At 49.8% G+C, this 22,334-nt stretch overlaps 1 protein-coding gene across 5 annotated transcripts in view; it reads right to left on the bottom strand.

Moving 5' to 3' along the window:
• Positions 1–22,334, bottom strand: part of ACTR3B (actin related protein 3B) — an 88,555-nt gene that overhangs the window by 2,320 nt on the left and 63,901 nt on the right. For all 5 annotated transcript variants that reach the window (XM_027051290.2, XM_027051285.2, XM_027051286.2 and 2 more), the window contains one exon: positions 4–129. In XM_027051290.2, the coding sequence (XP_026907091.1) occupies positions 4–129 (126 nt within the window). The remainder of the gene's footprint in view (positions 1–3; positions 130–22,334) is intronic.

Genomic DNA, 22,334 nt, shown 5'->3' on the forward strand with positions numbered 1-22,334 from the left:
TACCTTGATCCGGCCACCGCTGAGCTCTTCGCTGAGTCTCAGCCTGGCATCGACCACTCGTTTTAAATCTCTCTGCAGTCGACGTCCGAAGTCCCTGAACATTGTGGAGCCTCCTGAGAGAACGACGTTCTAGAAGACACAAAGCAGAGGGTTTCCTTTGATGAAATCACCCGCCCACACTGTTCCGTAACCCGCTTCGCCGCTTCTGTGAGTAACACCCTTCGACCTATCTAAGAAGGTAAGAACCGAAGCAGAGCCCGTGCTACCCCACGGCGTACATTCGTGGCGTTTGGCTCCCGTGTCATAAACTCCTTCTCTCCGCACTTTTCCTTAATCATAACCAAGCAAAGCCGTAAAGCAATTCTGCTCCACAAGCTCCCTCGACAACGAGAGAGCTTCACAAGGACCAAGAGGCTCAAACAATTTATAAACCCCCACACTGACTTGCTAGAATAATCTAAAGCCAAATTAACACTGGATCTTTAGCTATCTTGCCTTAATAATTACTGGGGTGGGGAAGTCTTTCGATTAATACTTGAAGCTTCCTGGAAGGGTGAGGCTGGGGAGAAAGGGTTCCCTAGGGGATCATGTGGAGAAATGACACCCTGCTGCCCACTCCCCCCATCACTCTCCGATGCCCCTAAGGGGCCAGACAGAAGCCTGTGTGGGAGGGGGAGGGAGGGGGAGGGAAGGGGAGGGTGGGGAGGGAGGGGAGCTGTATTAAATCTCTTATTGGATGTTGATGAAAGACAAATACTGTGTTCCTTCGGGACACAGGATATTTACGACAATGAAGCAAGAATCAGGATAGCCTGACAACTTTTTTACAGAAAGTATCACTTGAGAAAACTGTGTGCAAGAAAATAAAGTAATCCTTCCCGGAGCCAGAAGCCCCGCTTCAAGACCATCTGGCGACAGTAAACATTAGACCTAACCCTGCTCTCCCCGAACGCCCTGAGTAACTGCAGGAACCCCCCACCCCCACCCAAGTCCTGTCTGAATGTAAATCCCTCACCACACGGAACAGAACGGGGAAGCAGACCTTCCTGTCGCCGGTGACCCGGGTTACAGGTGAGCTGACATGAAGGTAGAACATGCCCTTCCTGACACCTGCCGTCCTCGTGCTGAACAGAGAGACCGCCCCTTCTCGCCAACGCCCACAACAGCCACCAGCACCCGCTTAGCCTCGGGGAGAGACACACAGATGAGCTCAGAGACTGGAGGAAAAGGAGTAGGTGCACGAGAGGCCACCAGTGATCCTGTCCCCTTCCTGGGGATGTACGCCATCTCCACCCGAGAGTCCGCAGAGGGAAATGCTGCCTTCGCGACCTGTCCGCGGACTGCCCACCACCCCAACGCGGCCTGGGGTTGCCGGGCTGGACAGACTGCCAGAGGGGGGTCTCTGAGCAGGCCGTGGCGGGGGGGGGGGGGGGGGGGAGCGTCGGTAAGCAGCCAGCAGTCGAGCTAACGTTTCCGTCACTGTCAGAAGTCTCCGTCCGGCCCACTGACACCGGCCGATTGGGGCTGGCGAGGCCGGGAACCGGGGCTGACTCTGGGCTGAGGCGCCCACGGCCTCCCCGGGGGGAGAAGCACCGTGCAGCCCAGAGCCCTGAGCAACCGCGGGGCTGCCCCCCCGCCCTGCGGCGGCCCCTTTCTGCTGGAAGGACAGCAACGCTGCGCACCGCAGACACCGGGGGGACCCCCCTCGGCCAGAATCTGCAAATACACACCAGACACAAGGAACCGGAAGGCCTTCTGCCGCCAGAAGCACCCCTCAAGGCCGGTCCTCACCTGTGCGCTTCAGTGTTCCCTGAGCACTGTGGCATGGTCCCCAGGGAGCCCAGACCGCGGCCTCTTCCGCCTCTACGGACGCCCCCGCGAGAACCTTTTCGGGGCGCCCCTGCCCACACACAGAGAACCTTCTCGGGGCACCCCTGCCCACACACAGAACCTTCTCGGGGCGCCCCTGCCCACATGGTGAACCTTCTAGGGGCCTCCCTGCCCACACACAGAGAACCTTCTAGGAACGCCCCTCACCACACACAGAGAACCTTCTTGGGGCGCCCCTGCCCACACGGTGAACCTTCTAGGGGCCCCCCTGCCCACACACAGAGAACCTTCTGGGGGCACCCCTGCCCACACACAGAGAACCTTCTAGGGGCCTCCCTGCCCACACACAGAGAACCTTCTAGGGGCGCCCCTGCCCACATGGTGAACCTTCTGGGGGTGCCCCTGACCACACGGTGAACCTTCTAGGGGCCCCCCTGCCCACACACAGAGAACCTTCTAGGAACGCCCCTCACCACACACAGAGAACCTTCTTGGGGCGCCCCTGCCCACACAGTGAACCTTCTAGGGGCCCCCCTGCCCACACACAGAGAACCTTCTGGGGGCACCCCTGCCCACACACGGAGACTGTGGGGCAAGCTGCAAACCTAGATCTTTCAAGCAACATCTTGTCCCAGAACCAGCGTCATGAATAATCAGTTATGCTCCATCACCTTGGGGAGAAATCTCCCAGAAACAACAAGAGAGAGTCTGGTTCCTGTCAGAGGCACGGAGGAGGGGCATCCCCCACAGCTGCAGCTTCGGAAACACAGAGCTCGGGGTCGCCCTGGGTCTGACGCTCATGCACGACAACACCCAAGGGTGAGACCTGCAGGAACCAGTCCTGGACAGACCACAGGGAAATCCTAAATGAAGTAAAACGAGGGGTTCTGACTCCATGTCCTTTCAGAGAGGTGTCATCACCTGGTGACACACACAAACTGCATATCTGTTTGCTGTTAAAGATCACAGCACAGGAGGCCTGGGCGGCTCAGTCAGGTAAGCGCTGACTTTAGCTCAGGTCACGATCTCGCAGGTGGCGAGTTCGAGCCCCACATCGGGCTCTGTGCTGACAGCTCGGAGGCTGGAGCCTGCTTCGGATTCTGTGTCTCCCTCTCTCTACCCCTCCCCTGCTCACACTCTGTCTCTCTCAAAAATAAACATTTAGAAAAAAAATCACAACTCAATGGGGCCCCTGGGTGGCTCAGTCTTGGTTAAGCGGCTGACTCCTGATTTTGGCTCAGGTCATGATCTCATGGTTCTTGAGTTCGAGCCCCACATCAGGGTCTGTGTTGACAGTGTGAGGCCTGCTTGGGGATTCTCTCTCCCCTCTTCCCCTGCTCATGCTGTCTCTGAATGAATGAATGAATGGATGAATTATGACTCAAAAGTATTCTTGAGATTTTGGTCATCGTATCCTAGAACAAGCCTCAAATGGCAACTGATCCCACTTTCTAAATGCTGGTCAGAAAGGATACAAAAATGCTGACTCAAAGAGGCACATGCACCCCAATGTTTACAGCAGCGCTATTAACAACAGCCAAAGTATGGAGAGAGCCCAACTGTCCGTCAACAAATGAATGCATAAAGAAGATGTGAATGGAGTATTACTCGGCAATCAAAAAGAACGAAACCTTGCCACTTGCAACAATGTGGATGGAATTGGAGGGTATTATGCCAAGCGAAGTAAGTCAGTCAGGGAAAGACAGATATCATATGTGGAACTTGAGAAAGCCAACAGATGAACATAGGGCAAGGGAAGGAAAAATAAGATAGAGAGAGAGAGGCAGACCGTAAGAGACTCTCCAATACAGAGAACAAACTGAGGGCTGCTGGGGGTAGGGGGTTGGGAGGTGGGGAAGATGGGTGTCGGGCATGAGGAAGGACACTTGTTGGCATGAGCCCTGGGTGTTATATGGAAGCGATGAATCCCTGGGTTCTACTCCTGAAGCCAAGACCACACTGTATGTAAACTAATTTGAGCTTAAATTAAAAAAATAAATATAAATGCGGGTCAGACCAATCGACTATTTCCTGGAAAGAACTCAGCTCATACTGAGGAAGAATTAAGCAGGAGCTGGGGGACGGACAAGGACCACGCCTGTGTGAAATCTGGCATTTTGAAGTGTGCTTTTAACGAGGTGCTTTGTTTTTTGCTATTGTTTTTCACTTACTTTTATTTCTTAAATCCCACCACACACAACTCTTTTAAAACCCTTCCAGGGTAAGACTACCACACAGCCTTGCTCCACGGCCGTGTGATGACGTGCCCTGAGGGTTCCCGAGGAAGCCCGGGTCTGTCCATGGCTCCCCTCGGCCCACCTCAGTGTGGCCAACATGTTACAGTGGCCAGCTCCTTGAAAGTCCCAAGAAGCCCCTGTGAGCCTATTCTCCCCTTAAATGGCTGTCAAAAGATATGAACTGCTTTTAATTGAACACCCAACACGACCAACCAAGAATCTTCCGCTGCCGAATCTCAAAACTGGGTGCTTGTTATTTTGAAAGATAACCTAACGGGTATATAGTGTATATTCATGCTTCTGAGTGATCTAAATTTTATTACTACGTCACAACAGATGGTCGAAAGGCTACCCGTGTGCTCAGTGTTCTCTTGGGATCCACCCAAGGGACTGTGCATCTGGGCTCCACACTCTCGGCACAGGCCGCTCTCGTAGAGGCGGCTGGAGAACGTACTCACGGCGAAGGTCTGAAGCGGCAGCTTCTCTTAGGTCTTTGTGTCAGGAAAGGCTGCACCTCTCAGGAAAACTCACTGGTTGTGATCGCACGTCTCAGAGGCCCTGTGACTTCCACGACAGATTGAGGCCTCCCTCATTCCTCTGGCTAATGGGCCTTTCGTGAATGGCAGGCTCTGCTCTGTCCTCGTCCTGCCCTGCCATGTTAGTCTGCTACCCTGTTTTCCCTGCCCAGACGCCTTTTACATTAGACGTATTTTCCCAACCGCCTCAAACTCCGCACGCCAAGGGTGGGCAGGTAGATGGCGGAAGTTTCTAGGAGCCGACAAACAGGAAAGCTGAACACGTAAGAACCAGCTTCAGACAAAATAGCTCAATGAGACTGGAGCTTATGAAAGAATGTTTCGTCTTACTTTGGACTTCCTTCCTTCCTTCACTCCTTCCTTCATCGCACAGCAGACCTCGACAGCCTGAAGTCTGCTGTAACCAACAGTCAACTTCCTACTCCCTTTCGTGCACTTGTTGTGACAGGCGCTAATGCAAAGACCTTGCGGAGCACCAGAGAGCAGAAATCGTAACCTGGGTGCTGGAAGTTCATTCACAGGCTTTGAAGATGATGTCTGAATCCCAAGAATCCAGAGATTCTCAAAGGGGCCTGTGATCTCAAAAAAAGTTAGAAAATGTAAAAAAGTGAAACTTTAAAATGCAACTTTCTGTCATTATTGTGGAGACTGACATTTTAAGAAGTTAATGTTTTGAACCTTCCAAAAGCATTTTAAAGTTGTTAATTTCATATTTTTCTCTAACAGGAGCTGTTTGTTTCTTCCATTAAAAAACAAAACAAAACATTCTGTGACTGAAACTTTGTGATCATTGAGAGATGCCCAGGAAGGTCACTGCACGGGGAAGCTGAAGGTGCACTGAAGTGGCAGTGATTTGGCTCTGGAAGCAGGGTCCCTGGACCACTGGTGGACCCCCCACCTCCAAGGTGCCCACTCACCACCATTAATGAGAGCTATGTAACAGGCCCCTGAAAAAGAGTTGAGTCCTTTCAGGAGCAAGTGTCCATATCAGGAGAATCTATGAGGCAAGGTCACAACCCAATGACAGGTAAAAGACAAGACAACCCTCTTTTCCATTGCTTTGCTTATTATCTGGAATTAGGATGTCCTCATTGGGAAATAAACATGAGCTCAAAATCACGGTTTGGAGCTCCATCCACATAGTCACTATGTTCTGTCTAGATCAACCACAGTTAATACGGTCAAGAACAGTGAACTTTAAAACTATGCTACAGAGGGAATCCTGAAGAAAATATCGCACGAATAATGGCAAGATTTAAGATAGTTCTATCCATCAAGAACATTCTGGAGAAGTCAGAAAATTCGTATTTTCAAATGCATAAGCTCAAAAGTAATCAGCAAATGACAGCAATGTGCAACAAGAAAGATAATAAAAAAGCAGAACTGAAAAGACTAAATTAGGGGTGGTCTGGATCCAGGTTGTAATGAGATTTACTGAAGTAGAATATACTGTGTGTAAATGTGTATTTAACTTCACTGTAGGACTAGAAATGAAGAAAAGCAAGTCCCTGAACTAAGTCAATTAAGACACTAAAAGTGACAAGTGGTGAGATAAACCACCAATGGGTCCCCCCTGTGGACAAGATGGCTCTCACTGACCATGGCAAGTGGACGACATGGCTCTCACTGACAACAGTAAATGGACACGATATGGCTCTCATTGACCATGGTAAGTGGACAAGATGGCTCTCGTTGACCATGGCAAATGGATAGATGGCTCTCACTGACCACAGTTAAGTGGACAAGATGGCTCTCGTTGACCATGGCAAATGGATAGATGGTTCTCATTGATCGCAGTTAAGTGGACAAGATGGCTCTCGTTGGCCATGGCAAACAGACAAGATGGTTCACATTGACCAAGCCAAGTTGACAAGATGGTTCTCATTGATGATGGTAAGTGGACAAGATGGTTCGTACTGACCATCACTGAGTGGACAAGATAGCTCTCACTGTCCATTGCAAGTGGACAAAATGGGTCTCAAAGACCACAGTCAATGGACAGGATGGCTCTCATTGATAAGGTGAACTAAGCATCACTTTGTGAGAATGTACTGGCTATACTGATTTCGCCCTGAATCCTTTCCCATTTCTTCCCTAGAACAGATCATCTCTATCCTGCAGATTATAAGGCTTCTTCTGTTGATTTTGTTGTGGCAGAAAAGAGATTAAATACAAAACAGTACTTGGTAAAACAAATTTGGATTGACATTAAATCCCTGGAGTGATGCCTGAACTTAACAGTGATTCCGTCTTCCTAAGACATACAAAGGGATCTGGTGCACAGGGCTCTGTAATAATGTTAAAACATGTCAATCAAACTAGGTACTTAAAGGTATTGTAAGGAAATACAAACTATCATCAGAAAATTTCAAATAGGCCAGTTTACACAACAGAACTCGAAGCTGGATTTCAGAAACAGAATTTGTAACATAAGCCATCATCATAAAATACATAAAAAATTTATGGGGCGCCTGGGTGGCTCAGTCAGTTAAGCGGCCGACTTCGGCTCAGGTCATGATCTCATGGTCCGTGAGTTCGGGCCCCATGTCAGGCTCTGTGCGGACAGCTCAGAGCCTGGAGCCTGTTTCAGACTCTGTGTCTCCCTCTCTCTGCCCCTTTCCCACTCACACTGTCTCTCTCTCAAAAATAAATCAATATTAAAAAAAAAATTTTTAATGCATAAAAAATTTGGTAGATTACATCTAGAATGACCATTTATTTTTCAAATACATTTCTATTTACATTTCAACCAAGATAAGCACAGTAACCTAGCTTTTTTAAAAAAATTTTTAAAAATCAGTTAATGGCTATTTTAATACATTTAATCCTACTTTTTTAGAAAAGGCAAATATTAATTCAACAAGTTGATGTAATGGATTTTTTATTTGAAAAGAAAAAACTTATTTGAAAATAAGTAATTTCAAGGTGGCAAAAGTGGTACACCTTCATTCCGATTCACCTAACACTTGACCACATCTGCTCTATCATTTGCACTCAAAAACTCTCTCTCTACACACACACACACACGCTTTTTTAATCATTTGAGAGTAAATTACGTATACCATGGTCCTTTACTCCTAAATACTTAGGAATGTGTCTATTAAAAACCGGAATATTCTCTTACGTTACCACAGTACTACTGTCAACTTCATAAACTTACATGAATGCAAAACTTCTATCTAATCTATTATTCCTATTCCAATTTTGTCACTTGACCTATTAATAGTCTTTATAGCATTTCTATCCCTCCAGTCCCGGACCTGGTCTAGGGTTACTGCGATTATCTGTCATATCTCTGTAATGGATTTTTTAATTAAAAAATAATTCACCAGAGTTTGAACATGAATGTTCATTATGATACTTTAGAAGCACTGCAAGGTCTTGAGTTGCCTTCAGAGAAATAATACGTAAGATCCATTTTTCATTCACACAATAATAAAAATGGCACTGAATATACGCGGTCAAATGATTTTAGACCAAGTTGCCAAGGACTTTAATAGGGAGAGAATGGTCTTTTTCAAGCAAGAAATGATGTTAGAAAAACTGACGCCATAGGAGGACGTGAGCACTTGCTCATTACCGAACTTCACGTGCACAGAACTCACAATGGATCAGACTTAAACGTAAGAGCTAGAACTATGTAGAACCTCCAGAAGAATTCTGGCTTTTTCAATCTTCATGGCTTTGAGGTAGGCAAAAATTTCTTTCATAGCACATAAAAAAAGCATGATAAAAATGGGCTGGACTTCATAAAATGAAAAACTTTTGTTCTTCAGGGATACCACCAAGAGAGGCACGTGGCCGCCTCAGTCGGTGGAGCATGCAACTCCTGATCTTGGGGTTGTGAGTTTGAGCCCCACACAGGGGTACAGATTACTTAAAAATAAATTAAATTAATAAATACAACTAAGAAAATAAAAAGACAAGCCACAGAGTAGGAAAAAATATTTGCAATACATATATCTGACAAAGGACTTGTATCCAGCATATAAAAAGAACTTTTACAACTCAATAAGATAAACCAATAAAAAAAAAGTCAAAAAATTCACACATTTCACAAAAAAAGATCTACAAACGACCAATAAGTCCATGAAAAGATAATCAACAGCACTTGTACTGGAATCATACGAAATCATACTTAAATACATTACACACCAAGTTCAGATTAAGATATGAACGAATGAAACTTCTACATTGTCAGTGGAAGTGTAAACGACGGCATAACCACTTTGGGGACCATCTGGTAGTCTTTATAAAGTTAAACACAGTGCCTGGGTGGCTCAGTTGTTAAGCATCTGACTTCGGCTCAGGTCATGATCTCACAGTTCATGAGTTCGAGTCCCACAGCAGGTGGGCTCGAGTCCGGCTGCGGGTGAGCATGAGCCCAGGTGAGCCCCACTTCTCTCTCTCTCTCTCCCTCTCTCTCTCTCTCTCTGCCCCTCGCTCACTTGCCCCCCTCTCAATAAATAAATAAATAAAGTTAAACATACATTTATCATATGATAAAGCAATCACACTCCTGGGTAATTACCCAAGGGAAAGAAAACATATATCCACACAGACTTGTACCCAAATGTGCAGAAGTTTTTGTGGCAGCCAGAAACTAAAAACAACCCAAATTATATCTGGGGGGGGGGGGGGGAAGACACATTGTAGTATATCATACAGCAGGTGCTAATTGGGACAAAAGTTATGAACTACATTAACCTGCAACTTAAAAGCACGAACCGAGTAAAAGGAGCCAGAAACAGAGGACATGCTGGTAGGATTCCACTCACACTCGTCCCTGGGAAGTCCAATCGGATCTGCAGTGACAGAAAGGTCCGTGCTCTCCAGCAGCTGGGGAGGGACAGGGACGGCCGGGGAGAGGACAGGGGACCTTGTACAGGTGACGGTCATGTTCTGTATTTTAACTGTGGTGTTGATTATACGAGTAGGTAAACCTGTCGAATCTCTTCAAACCATACTTAAAATGGGTTTATTTTACTGTAAGTAAATTAGATCTCCAAGTTGAATTTTTAAAAACAGGGCAACAGCACGTGATAGAGGAAGGCCACGGTGAACTGAGGACCCGCTGAACGGGCAGCCCCCTAGATGCACAGAGCAAGGAAGCCAGAGGGGGGCGATCCCGCTCAGGAGGCCGGGTGTCTCTAACCCCTCACTGACCTAATGTACTCCGCCCACATGAGGAAGGAGGCGTAGAGCCAAATCCAAGTTTATTAAACGTGTAACTCCCAGGCACTGCTGTGGACGGCAGAAACACGGGCTCTGTGGCCCAGGCCCCGAGCAAGCTCCAGGCCTCACCCCGGTTCCACACCGTGCTCGGAATCGAGAAATTCTAATGTGACCCAGTAATCTCAAGAGACTTACAGAGGACCAACCCTGGATCTCAACCCACTCACCTACAAGTAACTGCCCACCCTGTCCTTCTGCCTCTGAACACACACCTGTCGTCCTCAACCCCCGCCTGGATGCCCCCCACTAGCAAGCACCTTCCTTCACGGAGACCCACGACAGAGGGGCCGGGCCGCAGGGGTAAGTGTGCAGTGCCCCGGCCAGGGCACTGGTCTCTCTCTCGTGTTCGGCTCCTGCCTAGGCTTCTGAGCACCAAGCTACCGGGGGCACGTCCACATGTATGCTCCACGCACGCGTGACAGGATCAGCGGGTCCCAGAGCCCGGCAACGACTTGGGGTCGGTAACACTGCACACCCCTAACCAGAAGCTGCAGGCCCAAACTGGAGCCTTTACTCTGCCTGGCGACACTTCTAGGCTGCTGTTCTCGACTCTCTCATTCTAGCAGGCTGCACTTCTGCCTATGACTACGGGTTTCCCTGGGACATGAACTCTACCTCCAGGCTAGAGAGGCATCACATGGACCAGGAAGGCACTGCGTGGACATGGGAAGGCTGCCGAGTGGTCATGGGAAGGCCCCCACGTGGACATGGGAAGGCTGCTGTGTAGACATGGGAAGGCTGCCGTGTAGACGTGCGAAGGCCCCGTGTGGACATGGGAAGGCTGCCATGTAGACATGGGAAGGCTGCCGTGTAGACGTGCAAAGGCCCCGTGTGAACCTGGGAAGGCCCCGTATGGACCTGGGAAGGCTGCCGTGTAGACGTGCGAAGGCTGCTGAGAACAGAGCTGCCCGGCAGGGGCGTCCCACTGATGCAGCCTCCGCCGCCCCTAGATGGCTGCAGCCTAACGCCCACCCACAGCCTCCCCATGCCGATCCCGCTGTGACGCCTTCCCCGGCCACACTGCCTGCTGCCGGGTGGGACGGAGGGCACAGCTTTCAAAGGAAGACACACCAGCCGTTTACACTACACAACACAGAAAGCCGGGCTCTGCATGGCCCCCCCACCCCACAGGAACAGGAGGCAAGAGCAGGAACATAGCATCCTAAAGGTAAACACACACTCGTGTGAGCGACCCTGCTTCTGGAGCAGGCAGTCCAGGCCCTTCCCGGTCTGAGCGCTGGCCCGTGCCCCCTCCACTGGAGCCAGAGCGACAGCCCCAGTGGGGCTCACACTCTTCTCTGCTGGTTTTGAGACCAACAGGCAAATCATCTTCTCCTGAGGTCTGTAAGGAAATCGAGGAAGGTAACACATGGGTAGCACGTGGCCCGGGGCCGGACCCAGGCACGGGCGCTCTCTCGCGGAGGCCTCACGACGCCAGTGGGACCGTCCCCACCCACCCCACCCCACCCCGACACACACACTGGGGACTGAGCAGGGCAGGCCCGCCCACACTCTGCGCCGCGTCACTGGCACAGTTCACGGCCAGCAGCGGCTCCCCGGCGAACATCTGGGGCCGTGGGGGCAACAGTGAAGGATGTCGCTTTCCTCGGCTCTGGAACAAAGGGGGAAAGGGGAGGAAAAGACTCCAGCAAGTAACTCAGGAGCCACAAACAGGAGTGACCACTTCCACGGAGTTCCTGCACGGCGGTCCTCTCACGTCCCCCCAGTGCACAGGTTCTCGACCAGGGACGATGCGCACACAGGGGGCAGCCGGGACTGTCCGGAGACGTCTGCCAGGGTCAGGAACGGGAGGGTGGGACGCCCCCGGCACCCAGCGGTAGACTCCCACGGTCCCCGCAGGACGGGATTCTCTGGCCCAGCATCCCCGGCACCGAGACTAAGAGCCCCGCTCCCGTGTTAAGAAACCCAGAGAGACGTGTGCTCCTCTCGACCCCCAAAACAGCAGCCGCTGCAACGAGAAAGCAGAGAAAACTGGGAAAGGCCCCTGGGAACTTTAACTTGAAGACGAGAAGAAGCCATCAGCGGGAGCCCACCGGGGCACGAGGCGCTGTCCACGGGGCACGACGCGCAACAGCACCTGGAACACTGCCGGCAGTCACGGGAGGGGCGTCCGCCGAGTTGCAGACCCCGCACCTGTCCCGCAGCAGCGTCACTTGGGGACGCTACCGCCCCGCTGGCCCAGCCCGGGAGGACCCTGAGGCCCCGAGAGGACCCTGAGGCCCCGAGAGGTGGAGCAGCCCCCGCGGGGAGGGCTCGGACCCAGGGAGCGCTTGGGCCATCCATCCCTCCCGGGCCCCATGGGACGGTGCCCAGTGCCCCACGCCCCCCACTGGGCCCGCTCCAGCCCTGGCACCCATCTGCACAAAAGCGCGAATGGAGCTCCCTACTGGGTCTTCCTTCTCAGGTCACACGGCGCCACTGCCCCAGCCTTCCTGCACACGGGGCTCCCCAGGACCCGGCGACCCTGCTCCGGAGAGGCCGCAAGATTTGATATCAAGCCTCTAACAACGTGCCCACCACACACAGCAGAGGACCACCCCATCGACGCAGGGTAAAGAAACTCTGAAGGGGAAATGGAGTCCTGCCCGGGGCGTGGCGGGAGGGGCGGGCAACCAAGGTCAACCAACAGCATCTCCTAACAGCAGAGAACAACGGTGGCAGGAAAAGCACCACACCCACAGCAGCAGGAACTAGAGGAAAGCTCTGGCACTTTCCCGGCCCCTCGGGAGTTGGCAGATTCTTACAATCACCAACCAGGTTGTACGTTACAAAGAGGAAATCAAAAATTCAGTATTTCCCTAACTAACCCAGGAAAACGTTTCTCAACATTCAACTACAAAAATACACCCTTCCCGTCACCCCAGGCACAATTCGAATGGAAAAAGCTCTTTTATAAAGAGACCAGAAGGCCCACCCCGCCGCACCAGCAGCCCCTGGGCCATCCGCACTGTCCACAGGCGGGGCCTGTGCTGCCCCGAAGATGCCAGAGATGAACCACACGGGGAGCCACAAGGTGCCACCGCAAGGCTGGTCCTCGGCCCCTCGGCCAGGCCCCCCGCGCCACACCATTCCTCCGCAGGACTGCATCCTTCTTACCGACATATCACCCACTCTGCTCTGAGAAATGGCTCCCGACATGTGTCGGGCAGGACTCCTGACGACAGGCCAGACGCGAGATGCTGGCCGGGGGAGGCGGGGAGCCGCCGGCCGGCCGGGTGCAAACAGGACCCGTCTCCTAACTGGCATTACGAGAGAGGTACAGTGTTACCCAGACTTACTATTTTCAACCCAAGTGAGTGCCCAGAGAGCCATCCTGACATTTATGTCTCGCTCACAGGCATCATCTGTTTGGTTTAGTGCTTCTTTCGCTTTCAGAGCGAGAGAAAAACAGAGACAGAAAAAGAGAAATCGCTGAAATGACCGATAAATATATTCTCGCCATCTCATTTCAGAGTGAAGCAACAGCACCCATTACAATGAATCTGTGCCTCAGAAACACCAACATTTACCTCAAGGATCAGAAACCAATTCCCACTTGGAAGAGTGAGTAAACGTTGTTCTAAGGGCACCAAAAATGATAAAACTTTAATATTCTAAAGTCAAACCCCTTACAGAAAGGAAACAGACCCATGGAACAAATTATTGTAACACACGAGCGGGGACAGAAGGCTCACAGCCGAGCACCAAACACAGAGAAAGCATCTTAATGTGCCCTAATTATCTAATACCGTATTCGAAGTTACAAAAGAAACAGTGTAGACCACTACTCTCACTGTAAAGCAGTCAACAGGACCTCTTAAAATACAATTTTGAATTTAGTATAAGCGTTTTCTTAATGTTTATTTATTTTTGAGAGGGAGACAGACAGAGACAGAGCACGAGTGGGGGCAGGGCAGAAAGAGAGGGAGACACAGAATCCCAAGCGGGCTCCAGGCTCCGAGCTGCCAGCACAGAGCCCGACGCGGGGCTCGAACCCACGAACCGTGAGATCATGACCTGAGCCGAAGCCGGACGCTCAACTGACTGAGCCACAAATATGATTTTGAACTTAATGTTTCCTTTAACAGTTAAATATTTACTGAGCCTACTTCTCTGAGTACTTTTTTCACTAAGATTCTAGATTTGGTCTTAATTGAGCCCAAACTCCTTAGGAGCGCACACCAAACCCCTCTGATCTCACCCCAGTGTCTGCCCTGCCTCCTCGTGGTCACGACCGCACGGCCTCCGCCGTTCTGTGATCTTCCGTGCCTCCACACAGTGGGACCTGTGCCAGAACCCCAACGCGCCTCCCTCCGGGTCCGGCAGCACCCCCTTCCCTGCCTCGGAGCTCCCCAAGCTCGACGTACTCTTGTGCATTCGCCCAGCAACATTTACTGAGAGCCCGCCGTGGTCAGTGCTGAACCTGACAGGTCAAAACGGAGAAGACACCGGCCATACACACGGAGGAAAGTAACAGGCGTGGCAGCGGGAGGTGGTGCACAGGACACACAAGGGAAGGGAGTGTGAAATGGGGTTTAAGGGACAGGGCGGAGACGTGATTTTTAGCAGGCTGGTCAGGAAGTCTCGTTAGAAGAGAACATTTAAGAGAGGACTTGAAGGCACCAAAGAAGTGAGTCAAGTAGATACCTGGAAGAATTTCCCAGGCAGAAGGGGCAGCAGGTACAAAGGCCCTGTGGTAGAAGTGTGCTTGGCGTGTTTGTGAAACAGCAAGGAAGGAAAGGAGTCCAGAGTGAGGCAAGGCAGACAGGAGGAGTGTGATGTGAGCTCCTAAATTAACGGGCCAGGTCACCTGGAGCCGTGCAGTCCTTCCAGGGCCAGCAGCTTGGACCCCGAGTGAGCTGGGAAGGCTCTGGAGGGTTTTTCTCGCAGGGCCTGATCTGAGATGTCAACAGTATCACTCTGGCCACTGCATTGACACTGAAGTCAGAAGGGAGACCAGTTAAGGATACTATTCTAGTTGCACTGGTGAGAAACGACGGTGGCTTGACCTGGGGCAGCAGCGGACGCGGCAGTGAGACGCTTCCACGTACCTTTTGAGAACAAAACCAGCGGAACCTGATGACGGGGTGAATGTGCAGTTGAGAGAAAAAAGGAACCAAGAAGCCGATTTCCAGAGTTTCTGGCCTAAAAACTAACTGAAAGGCTGGAGCTGCCGCTAACTACGGTGGAACAGGTCTGCGGGGCCAGATGGGGCACTCTGCTCAGGGCACCTGGAGTCCGAGGGTCTGCCAGACGCCCGTGGACATGGGAGAGGACCTGGTCTGGGCTGCAGGCACCGAGCGTGGAGTCATCGGAGAATAAGCAGTGACGAAGGCAGCCGACAGACACAGAAGGGGAGGGTCCAGGACCGCCCCCCCATCCTACCCCGCACAGGAAGCAGTGGGTGGCGAGGCAGAAGGGGAGGGTCCAGGACCCCAGCCCCCCGCCCCCTGCACAGGGTCGGCAGGGGGAAAGCCACGAGGGTGAGGTTCTGTCTGGAGGTACCAAAGTGAGAAGGTGAGGACAAGTGCACAGAGAAGCTGCACAGGACTTCTGTCAAGGAGAGCAGAGAAAGGAAGGTGGGCGGACAGAAGCGGGATGCAGAGGACCTCTTGAGACAGCTTTGAGAAGTAACGGCCTGTTCTAGGCTGACTGTTACTGGACGCCACAGCAAGGGGGGACCGCAAGAGTGACGTTCAGGCGGAGGCGTCCTCAGGTGTCCAGGGAGGGCAGCCGCAGGCAAGAGTGGGAGGGGCTGCTAGGGCAGGAGGTCTGGACCTCGGTGAGCCATGCACCCCTCCCCACAATAATGTTGTTGCGTCGTTTGTTCTTTAGAGGGAGAGAGAGTAAGAGAGAGCGTGAGCAGGGGAGAGGGGCAAAGGGAGACGGAGAATCCCCAGCAGGTTCCACGCTCAGCTCGGGGTCCAACACAGGGTTTGATCCCACGACCCTGGGATCATGACCTGAGCCGAAACCAAGAGTCATACGCTCAACCGACTGAGCCACCCAGGCGCCCCCGTGATAATATTCTTAAAGGCATAAAATGTGCAGGATTACAAAGGAAACCAATTGGGCTGAAACACAATTACCAAAACTCAAAACTATGAAGAGAACTCTGCAACGTGTGGCCGTAACTCCTGTCTCCCGCTGCGCAACCAGAGCCACAGGTCTTTGGAAGGTGTGCATAAAACAGCAGGTCACAGAACCGGCCACCACCACTGGAGCGTGGCAGGAAGCCCTCCTGGATCTGACTGGCGATGACGCCAAGGGCACTCTGCCTAGTTCATGACAGCGTCTCCTTCTGGTTGCTGAGTCACGCCTTCACTGCTCTTCCTCTCGCACTGCACTTCTACTTCCCAAAACCCCGATGGCTCCAGCCCCGAAGTATGGCCGAAACCGACCACTCCCCACGACCCCCATGACTGTGTCCTGCTGGGTGCCGAGGGAACCTCCCAGCTGGTTCCTGACTTCGGTCCTGACCCCTGTCCCCGCTTCCAAGGTGGCAGTCATGACCATCAAGTTACAACATGTCTTGTCATGTCACTGCCATGCCCAAACCCCTCCGATGGCTTCTCAGCTCTCTCAGGGCCTAAGACAAAGCCCTCCCAACACTTCGCAAGACCCAGGCTGCTACGCAGGTCGTGCGCTGCATAATTCCAGGGCGGCCACTGACTGAGACCGGGGGTTGGCAACTCCTTCCGGGGGCCAAGACTGGGCCACCGACTCTTCTGGTACAACCTATGAGCAGAGAATCGCCTTCACATCCCTAAAAGGTTGGGGGGAAGAAAACAAAAGAGCAATACTTCACAACACATGGAAATCGCAAGTCAGGGCCCCACGGCACCCACCCCCTAGTGGAGACTAAATCCTCATTCCCCAACTATTGCCAGGCCTTCCTCCTTAGCACGTATGCATTTTACCCGTTTATTTTTGTCGAATGCCCCACAAGAGTGTAACCAGCATGACGGCAGGGAATTTCTTCCTGTTTCGGTCACAGCTGACCCCACAGCGCCTGGAACAATGACCGGCACATAGCAGCTGCCGGTAAGTACTGCTCAACGAATGGGTCCTGGGTCGGAGCCCCCACCGTCAGCTCCGCTCTGGGGACACCTTCCCAACCAGGGCCTCCTGCAGGCCCACGCAGGATTTCAACTGGAAATCCAGGAGCGATCCCAGACCCGGTGACCCAGATGGGCACTGCCGCCAGGCAGCACAAACCCTCCCGTCAGAACCGGCCTGCTCAGAAAGGTTCACCGGCGACCCACCACCCGGAATGTCAGACTACGTCCTGGGAAGAAAGATCTTGACTTAAGCCACAAAAGTATCAAAAGCTTAATGCAAGAAATGAGTCGGATACTGACAAAAACAAAGGATGGAGCATTAGGTCACATTAAAAATAATGTTTTGGGGAGGGCCGGGGTGGCTCCGTCATTGAGTGTCAGACTCTTGCTTTCAGCTCAGGTCATGATCTCACGGTTGTGGGATCGAGCCCCGTGTCTGGGCTTGGGATTCTCTCTCTCCTTCTCTCTCTGCCCCTCCCGCACTCACGCGTGCTCTCTCTAAAAAAAATAAATAATAATAATAATAATGTTTTTAAAGAATGTTAACTTAAGAAAATGTTCACAACATAATGCACAGGATACAAAATACAAAGGCAGCATGATATATCTACGTATTCACATTTCAAAGACATAAAAAGGAAAGGTAGTCAAAGCAATAAGCAATAATTACAGAGAACTGACTCGTTTTATTTTTTTAATATAATTTATTGTCAAATTGGTTTCCATACAACACCCAGTGCTCATCCCAACAGGTGCCCTCCGCAATGCCCATCACCCATTTTCCCCTCTCCCTCACCCCCCATCAACCCTCAGTTTGTTCTCTGTATTTAAGAGCCTCTTATGGTTTGCCTCCCTCCCTCTCTGTTTGTAACTTTTTTTCCCTTCCCCTCTCCCATGGTCTTCAGTTAAGTTTCTCAAGATCCACGTATGAGTGAAAACATATGACATCTGTCTTTCTCTGACTTATTTCACTTAGCATTAATACCCTCCAGTTCCATCCACGTTGCTACAAATGGCCAGATTTCATTCTTTCTCCTTGCCAAGTAGTATTCCATTATATATATAAACCACAATTTCTTTATCCATTCATCAGCTGATGGACATTTAGGCTCTTTCCATCATTTGGCTATTGTTGAGAGTGCTGCTATAAACATTGGGGTACAAGTGCCCCTATGCATCAGCACTCCTGTATCCCTTGGGTAAATTCCTAGCAGTGCTATTGCTGGGTCATAGGGTAGATCTATTTTTAATTTTTTGAGGAACCTCCACACTGTTTTCCACGGCAGCTGCACTGGTTTGCATTCCCACCAACAGTGCAAGAGGGTTCCCGTTTCTCCACATCCTCGCCAGCATCTCTAGTCTCCCAATTTGTTCATTTTAGCCACTCTGACCGGCGTGAGGTGGTATCTCAGTGTGGTTTTGATTTGCATTTCCCTGATGAGGAGTGACGTTGAGCATCTTTTCATGTACCTGTTGGTCATCTAGATGTCTTCTCTGGAAAAGTGTCTAATCATGTCTTCTGCCCGACTCTTTCTGGATTATTCGTTTTTCAGTTGTGGAGTTTGGTGAGTTCTTTATAGATTTTGGATACTAGTCCTTTATCCGTTATGTCATTTGCAAATATCGTTTCCCATTCTGTCAGTTGCCTTTTAGTTTTGCTAATTGTTTCCTTTGTGGTGCAGAAGCTTTTTATCTTCATGAGGTCCCAATAGTTCATTTTTGCTTTTAATTCCCTTGCCTTTGGAGATGTGTGGAGTAAGAAATTGCTGCAGCCGAGGTCAGAGAGGTTTTTTCCTGCTTTCTCCTCTAGGGTTTTAATGGTTTCCTATCTCACACTCAGGTCCTTTATCCATTTTGAGTTTATTTTTGTGTATAATGTAAGAAAAGTGGTCTAGTTTCATTCTTCTGCAGGTTGCTGTCCAGTTCTCCCAGCACCATGTGTTAAAGAGGCTGTCTTTTTTCCATTGGATCCTCTTTCCTGCTTTGTCAAAGATTAGATGGCTGTACATTTGTGGGTCCAATTCTGGAGTCTCTGTTCCATTGGTCTATGTGTCTGTTTTCGTGCCAATACCATACTGTCTTGATGATTACAGCTTTGTAGTAGAGGCTGAAGTCTGGGATTGTGATGCCTCCTGTTTTGGTTTTCTTCTTCAAAATTACTTTGGCCATTCGGGGCCTTTTGTGGTTCCATACAAATTTTAGGATTGCTTGTTCTAGCTTCGAGAAGAATGCTGGTGCAATTTTGATTGGGATTGCATTGAATGTGTAGATAGCTTTGGGTAGTATTGACATTTTAACAATATTTATTCTTCCAATCCATGAGCACGGAATGTTTTTCCATTTCTTTGTATCTTCTTCAATTTCCTTCATAAGGTTTCTATAGTTTTCAGCACACAGATCTTTCACACCTTTGGTTAGGTTTACTCCTAGGTATTTTACAGTTCTTGGTACTACTGTAAATGAGATCAGTTTCTTTATTTCTCTTTCTGTTGCTTCATTATTGGTATATAAAAATGAGACCGATTTCTGTACATTGATTTTGTACCCTGCAACTTTGCTGAATTCACGTATCAGTTCTAGAAGACTTTTGGTGGAGTCTGTTGGGTTTTCCATGCAGAGTATAATGTCATCTGCGAAAAGTGGAAGTTTGACTTCTTTGCCAATTTTGATGCCTTTTCTTTCATTTTATCGTGTGATTGCTGATGCCAGGATTTCCAAAACTATTTGCCAATTTTGATGCCTTTTCTTTCATTTTATCGTGTGATTGCTGATGCTAAGATTTCCAAAACTATCGTAAACAGTGGTGACAGTGGGCATCCCTATTGTGTTGACTTGTTTTCCTTATTGAAGATTTTGGTATTTTTCAAACTTTCTACATGCATGTTAAGTTGGAAATCATAATCTCTGCTCATCTACAGAGTGTAAATTTTCTAGACTGAAGTTGTATGCACGACGCAGGCTCGACTTGCTAAATAGCCACGAATCCTAGCTGCACAGCACGCCTCTCACTCAAGGTGACCGCACGATCCATTTATTCAGCTCACTGTGTTGCCTGGGTTCTTCAGGAGCCCTCAGCAATCATAATAATGCCTTACCTGGCCGCACAAATGTTTGTTTCATGATGTCAAATAGAAGTCTCGATTACACAATACCTCTAAAAACAGAAAGGCCCTGTCTTTATGCTAGGAAAGGCCACTGCAGCACGTGCCATAGTAACACTGCACGTAACCGGTTCGCCACCTGAAGCCTCAGTCAGAAAAATGGAAATACGGTATGTATTACCAGTAAGTTCCATTAATTAATACCTAATATGGCATTAACAACGACAAAGTTATGGGGCTCCTGGGAGGCTCAGTCGGTTGAACATCCGACTCTGGCTCAGGTCATGATTTCGTGGTTCAGGGTTTGAGCCCCACGTTGGGCTTTGTGCTGACAGCTCAGAGCCTGGAGCCTGCTTCACAGTCTCTGTCTCCCTCTCTCCCTCTGCCCCTCCCCTCTCACACTCTGTGTCTGTCAAAAATGAATGTTTAAAAAAATAATAAAATTGGGGCGCCTGGGTGGCTCAGTCAGTTGAACGTCCGACTTCAGCTCAGGTCATGATCTCATGGTCCGTGAGTTCGAGCCCCGCGTCGGGCTCTGGGCTGATGGCTCAGAGCCTGGAGCCTGCTTCCGATTTTGTGTCTCCCTGTCTCTCTGCCCCTCCCCCGTTCATGCTCGGTCTCTCTCTGTCTCAAAAATAAATAAACGTTAAAAAAAAAAAAATTAAAAAAAATTAAAAAATAAAAAATAAATAAAAAAATAAAATAAGATAAAATAAAATAAAATAAAACAAAACAAAATAAAATAAAAAATAAAGCATGACAAAAACTCCCATTTCTGTCATGCTAGGAGATTCCATGCTAGAGACGCTAATCTCATCTTAACTCAGTTTGACAGACATACACTGCCACCTACCCACCATCCTGTGTAACTTTAACCCACGTTCCTGGTTCATTGGGTTTGCTGCAGCACAAAGTAAAATGCTCCCAGGGGAGTCTCCGCCCGGCCACTCACTGCAGGTGAGAAAACTCCGTCAGAAGCTCCTGGGAACGACCCATACACTGTACTCTTGAAAGGCTGGCCCTCTTTAGGGACAAGAGCTTCTGGACTCAGATGGAACCCAGAGACTGCAATCCCAGCAAAGTCTGAACAAGCCTGTTTGTGAAATATGGAAATAAGGGCTGCAGGATGCCCCCCCAGTGTCCTCGAGAAAATCCAAGTGCCTCTCCGGGGTTGGCTCTAAACAGCTGCCTGATCTGGGGGACGAAACAACTAATGACAAATGTCTCATAAGAGTGCACATCCTCTCTCCCCCTTGTGAGCCCTCTATTCCCTGTAGGTGCTGTCATCTGGCCTCTGCCCAGCTCCTCCCGGCCTCTTCTCTGAGAGCCCAACGGCCACCTCTCCACCTTCATCGGCATCACCTGACCAGGCTGATAACAGCTGTCTTCCCTTGCCTTCCGCAGTTTTCTTTTTTGAGAGAGAGAGAGAGAACGCACATGTGCACACACAGAGAGAGAGAGACAGAGAGACAGAGAAAGAGAGAGGGAATCCCCAGCAGGCTCCACACTGGCAGCACACAGCCCGACACGGGGCTGGATCCCACCCACCGTGAGATCATGACCTGAGCCGCTCAGGCACCCCCAGAGTTTTCGTTCTTCTTTCTTCAGCTACTCCCTCTACGCTTCTGTGATGGTTAATTTTATGAGTCGGCCCGGCCTGGCTACAGCACTGGTGACTTCATCAGCACTAGCCCAAGTGCCGCTGTGAAGGTATTTCGTCGATGCGGTTAACGTAACGAGCACCCTCGGTGACGTGCATGGGCCTCACTCGCACGGATGAAGACCCGCCTTAAGAGCAAACACTGAGGTTGCTGGAGTGGACGGAAGCCTGTCACTAAGGCTTACAGCGTCAACTCCTGCCTGGGTTTCCAGCCTGCTGGCCTGCCCTGTGGATGCCTGAAAGCAGGACGGTTCTTCACAATAAATCTTATAGAGAACTAAAGCAAGATTAGATAGATGATTAGGTAGATATAGATATAGACATACAGGGATAGAGATATAGATACACAGACACAGAGATATAGACATACGGAAATATAGATATATAGAGATATATAAATACAGACATATACATACATAGATGATTAGAGATCTAGAGGTAGAGATATTGAGATATATAGATTACAGATACAGAAATATATAGAGATATAGAGGTATAGTTATAGATATAGAAGCATACATATATAACTATAGATACACAGATATATATAGATATACAAAAATAGATACGTAGATATAAATACAGATAGATGTAAACACGTCTAGACACACAGACAGGTATAGACACAGATATAGAGATATATACAGACAGACATACAGATAGAGACGGAGGGG

The sequence above is a fragment of the Acinonyx jubatus genome, chromosome A2 (assembly GCF_027475565.1).
Source record: "Acinonyx jubatus isolate Ajub_Pintada_27869175 chromosome A2, VMU_Ajub_asm_v1.0, whole genome shotgun sequence".
Lineage (NCBI taxonomy): Eukaryota > Metazoa > Chordata > Mammalia > Carnivora > Felidae > Acinonyx > Acinonyx jubatus.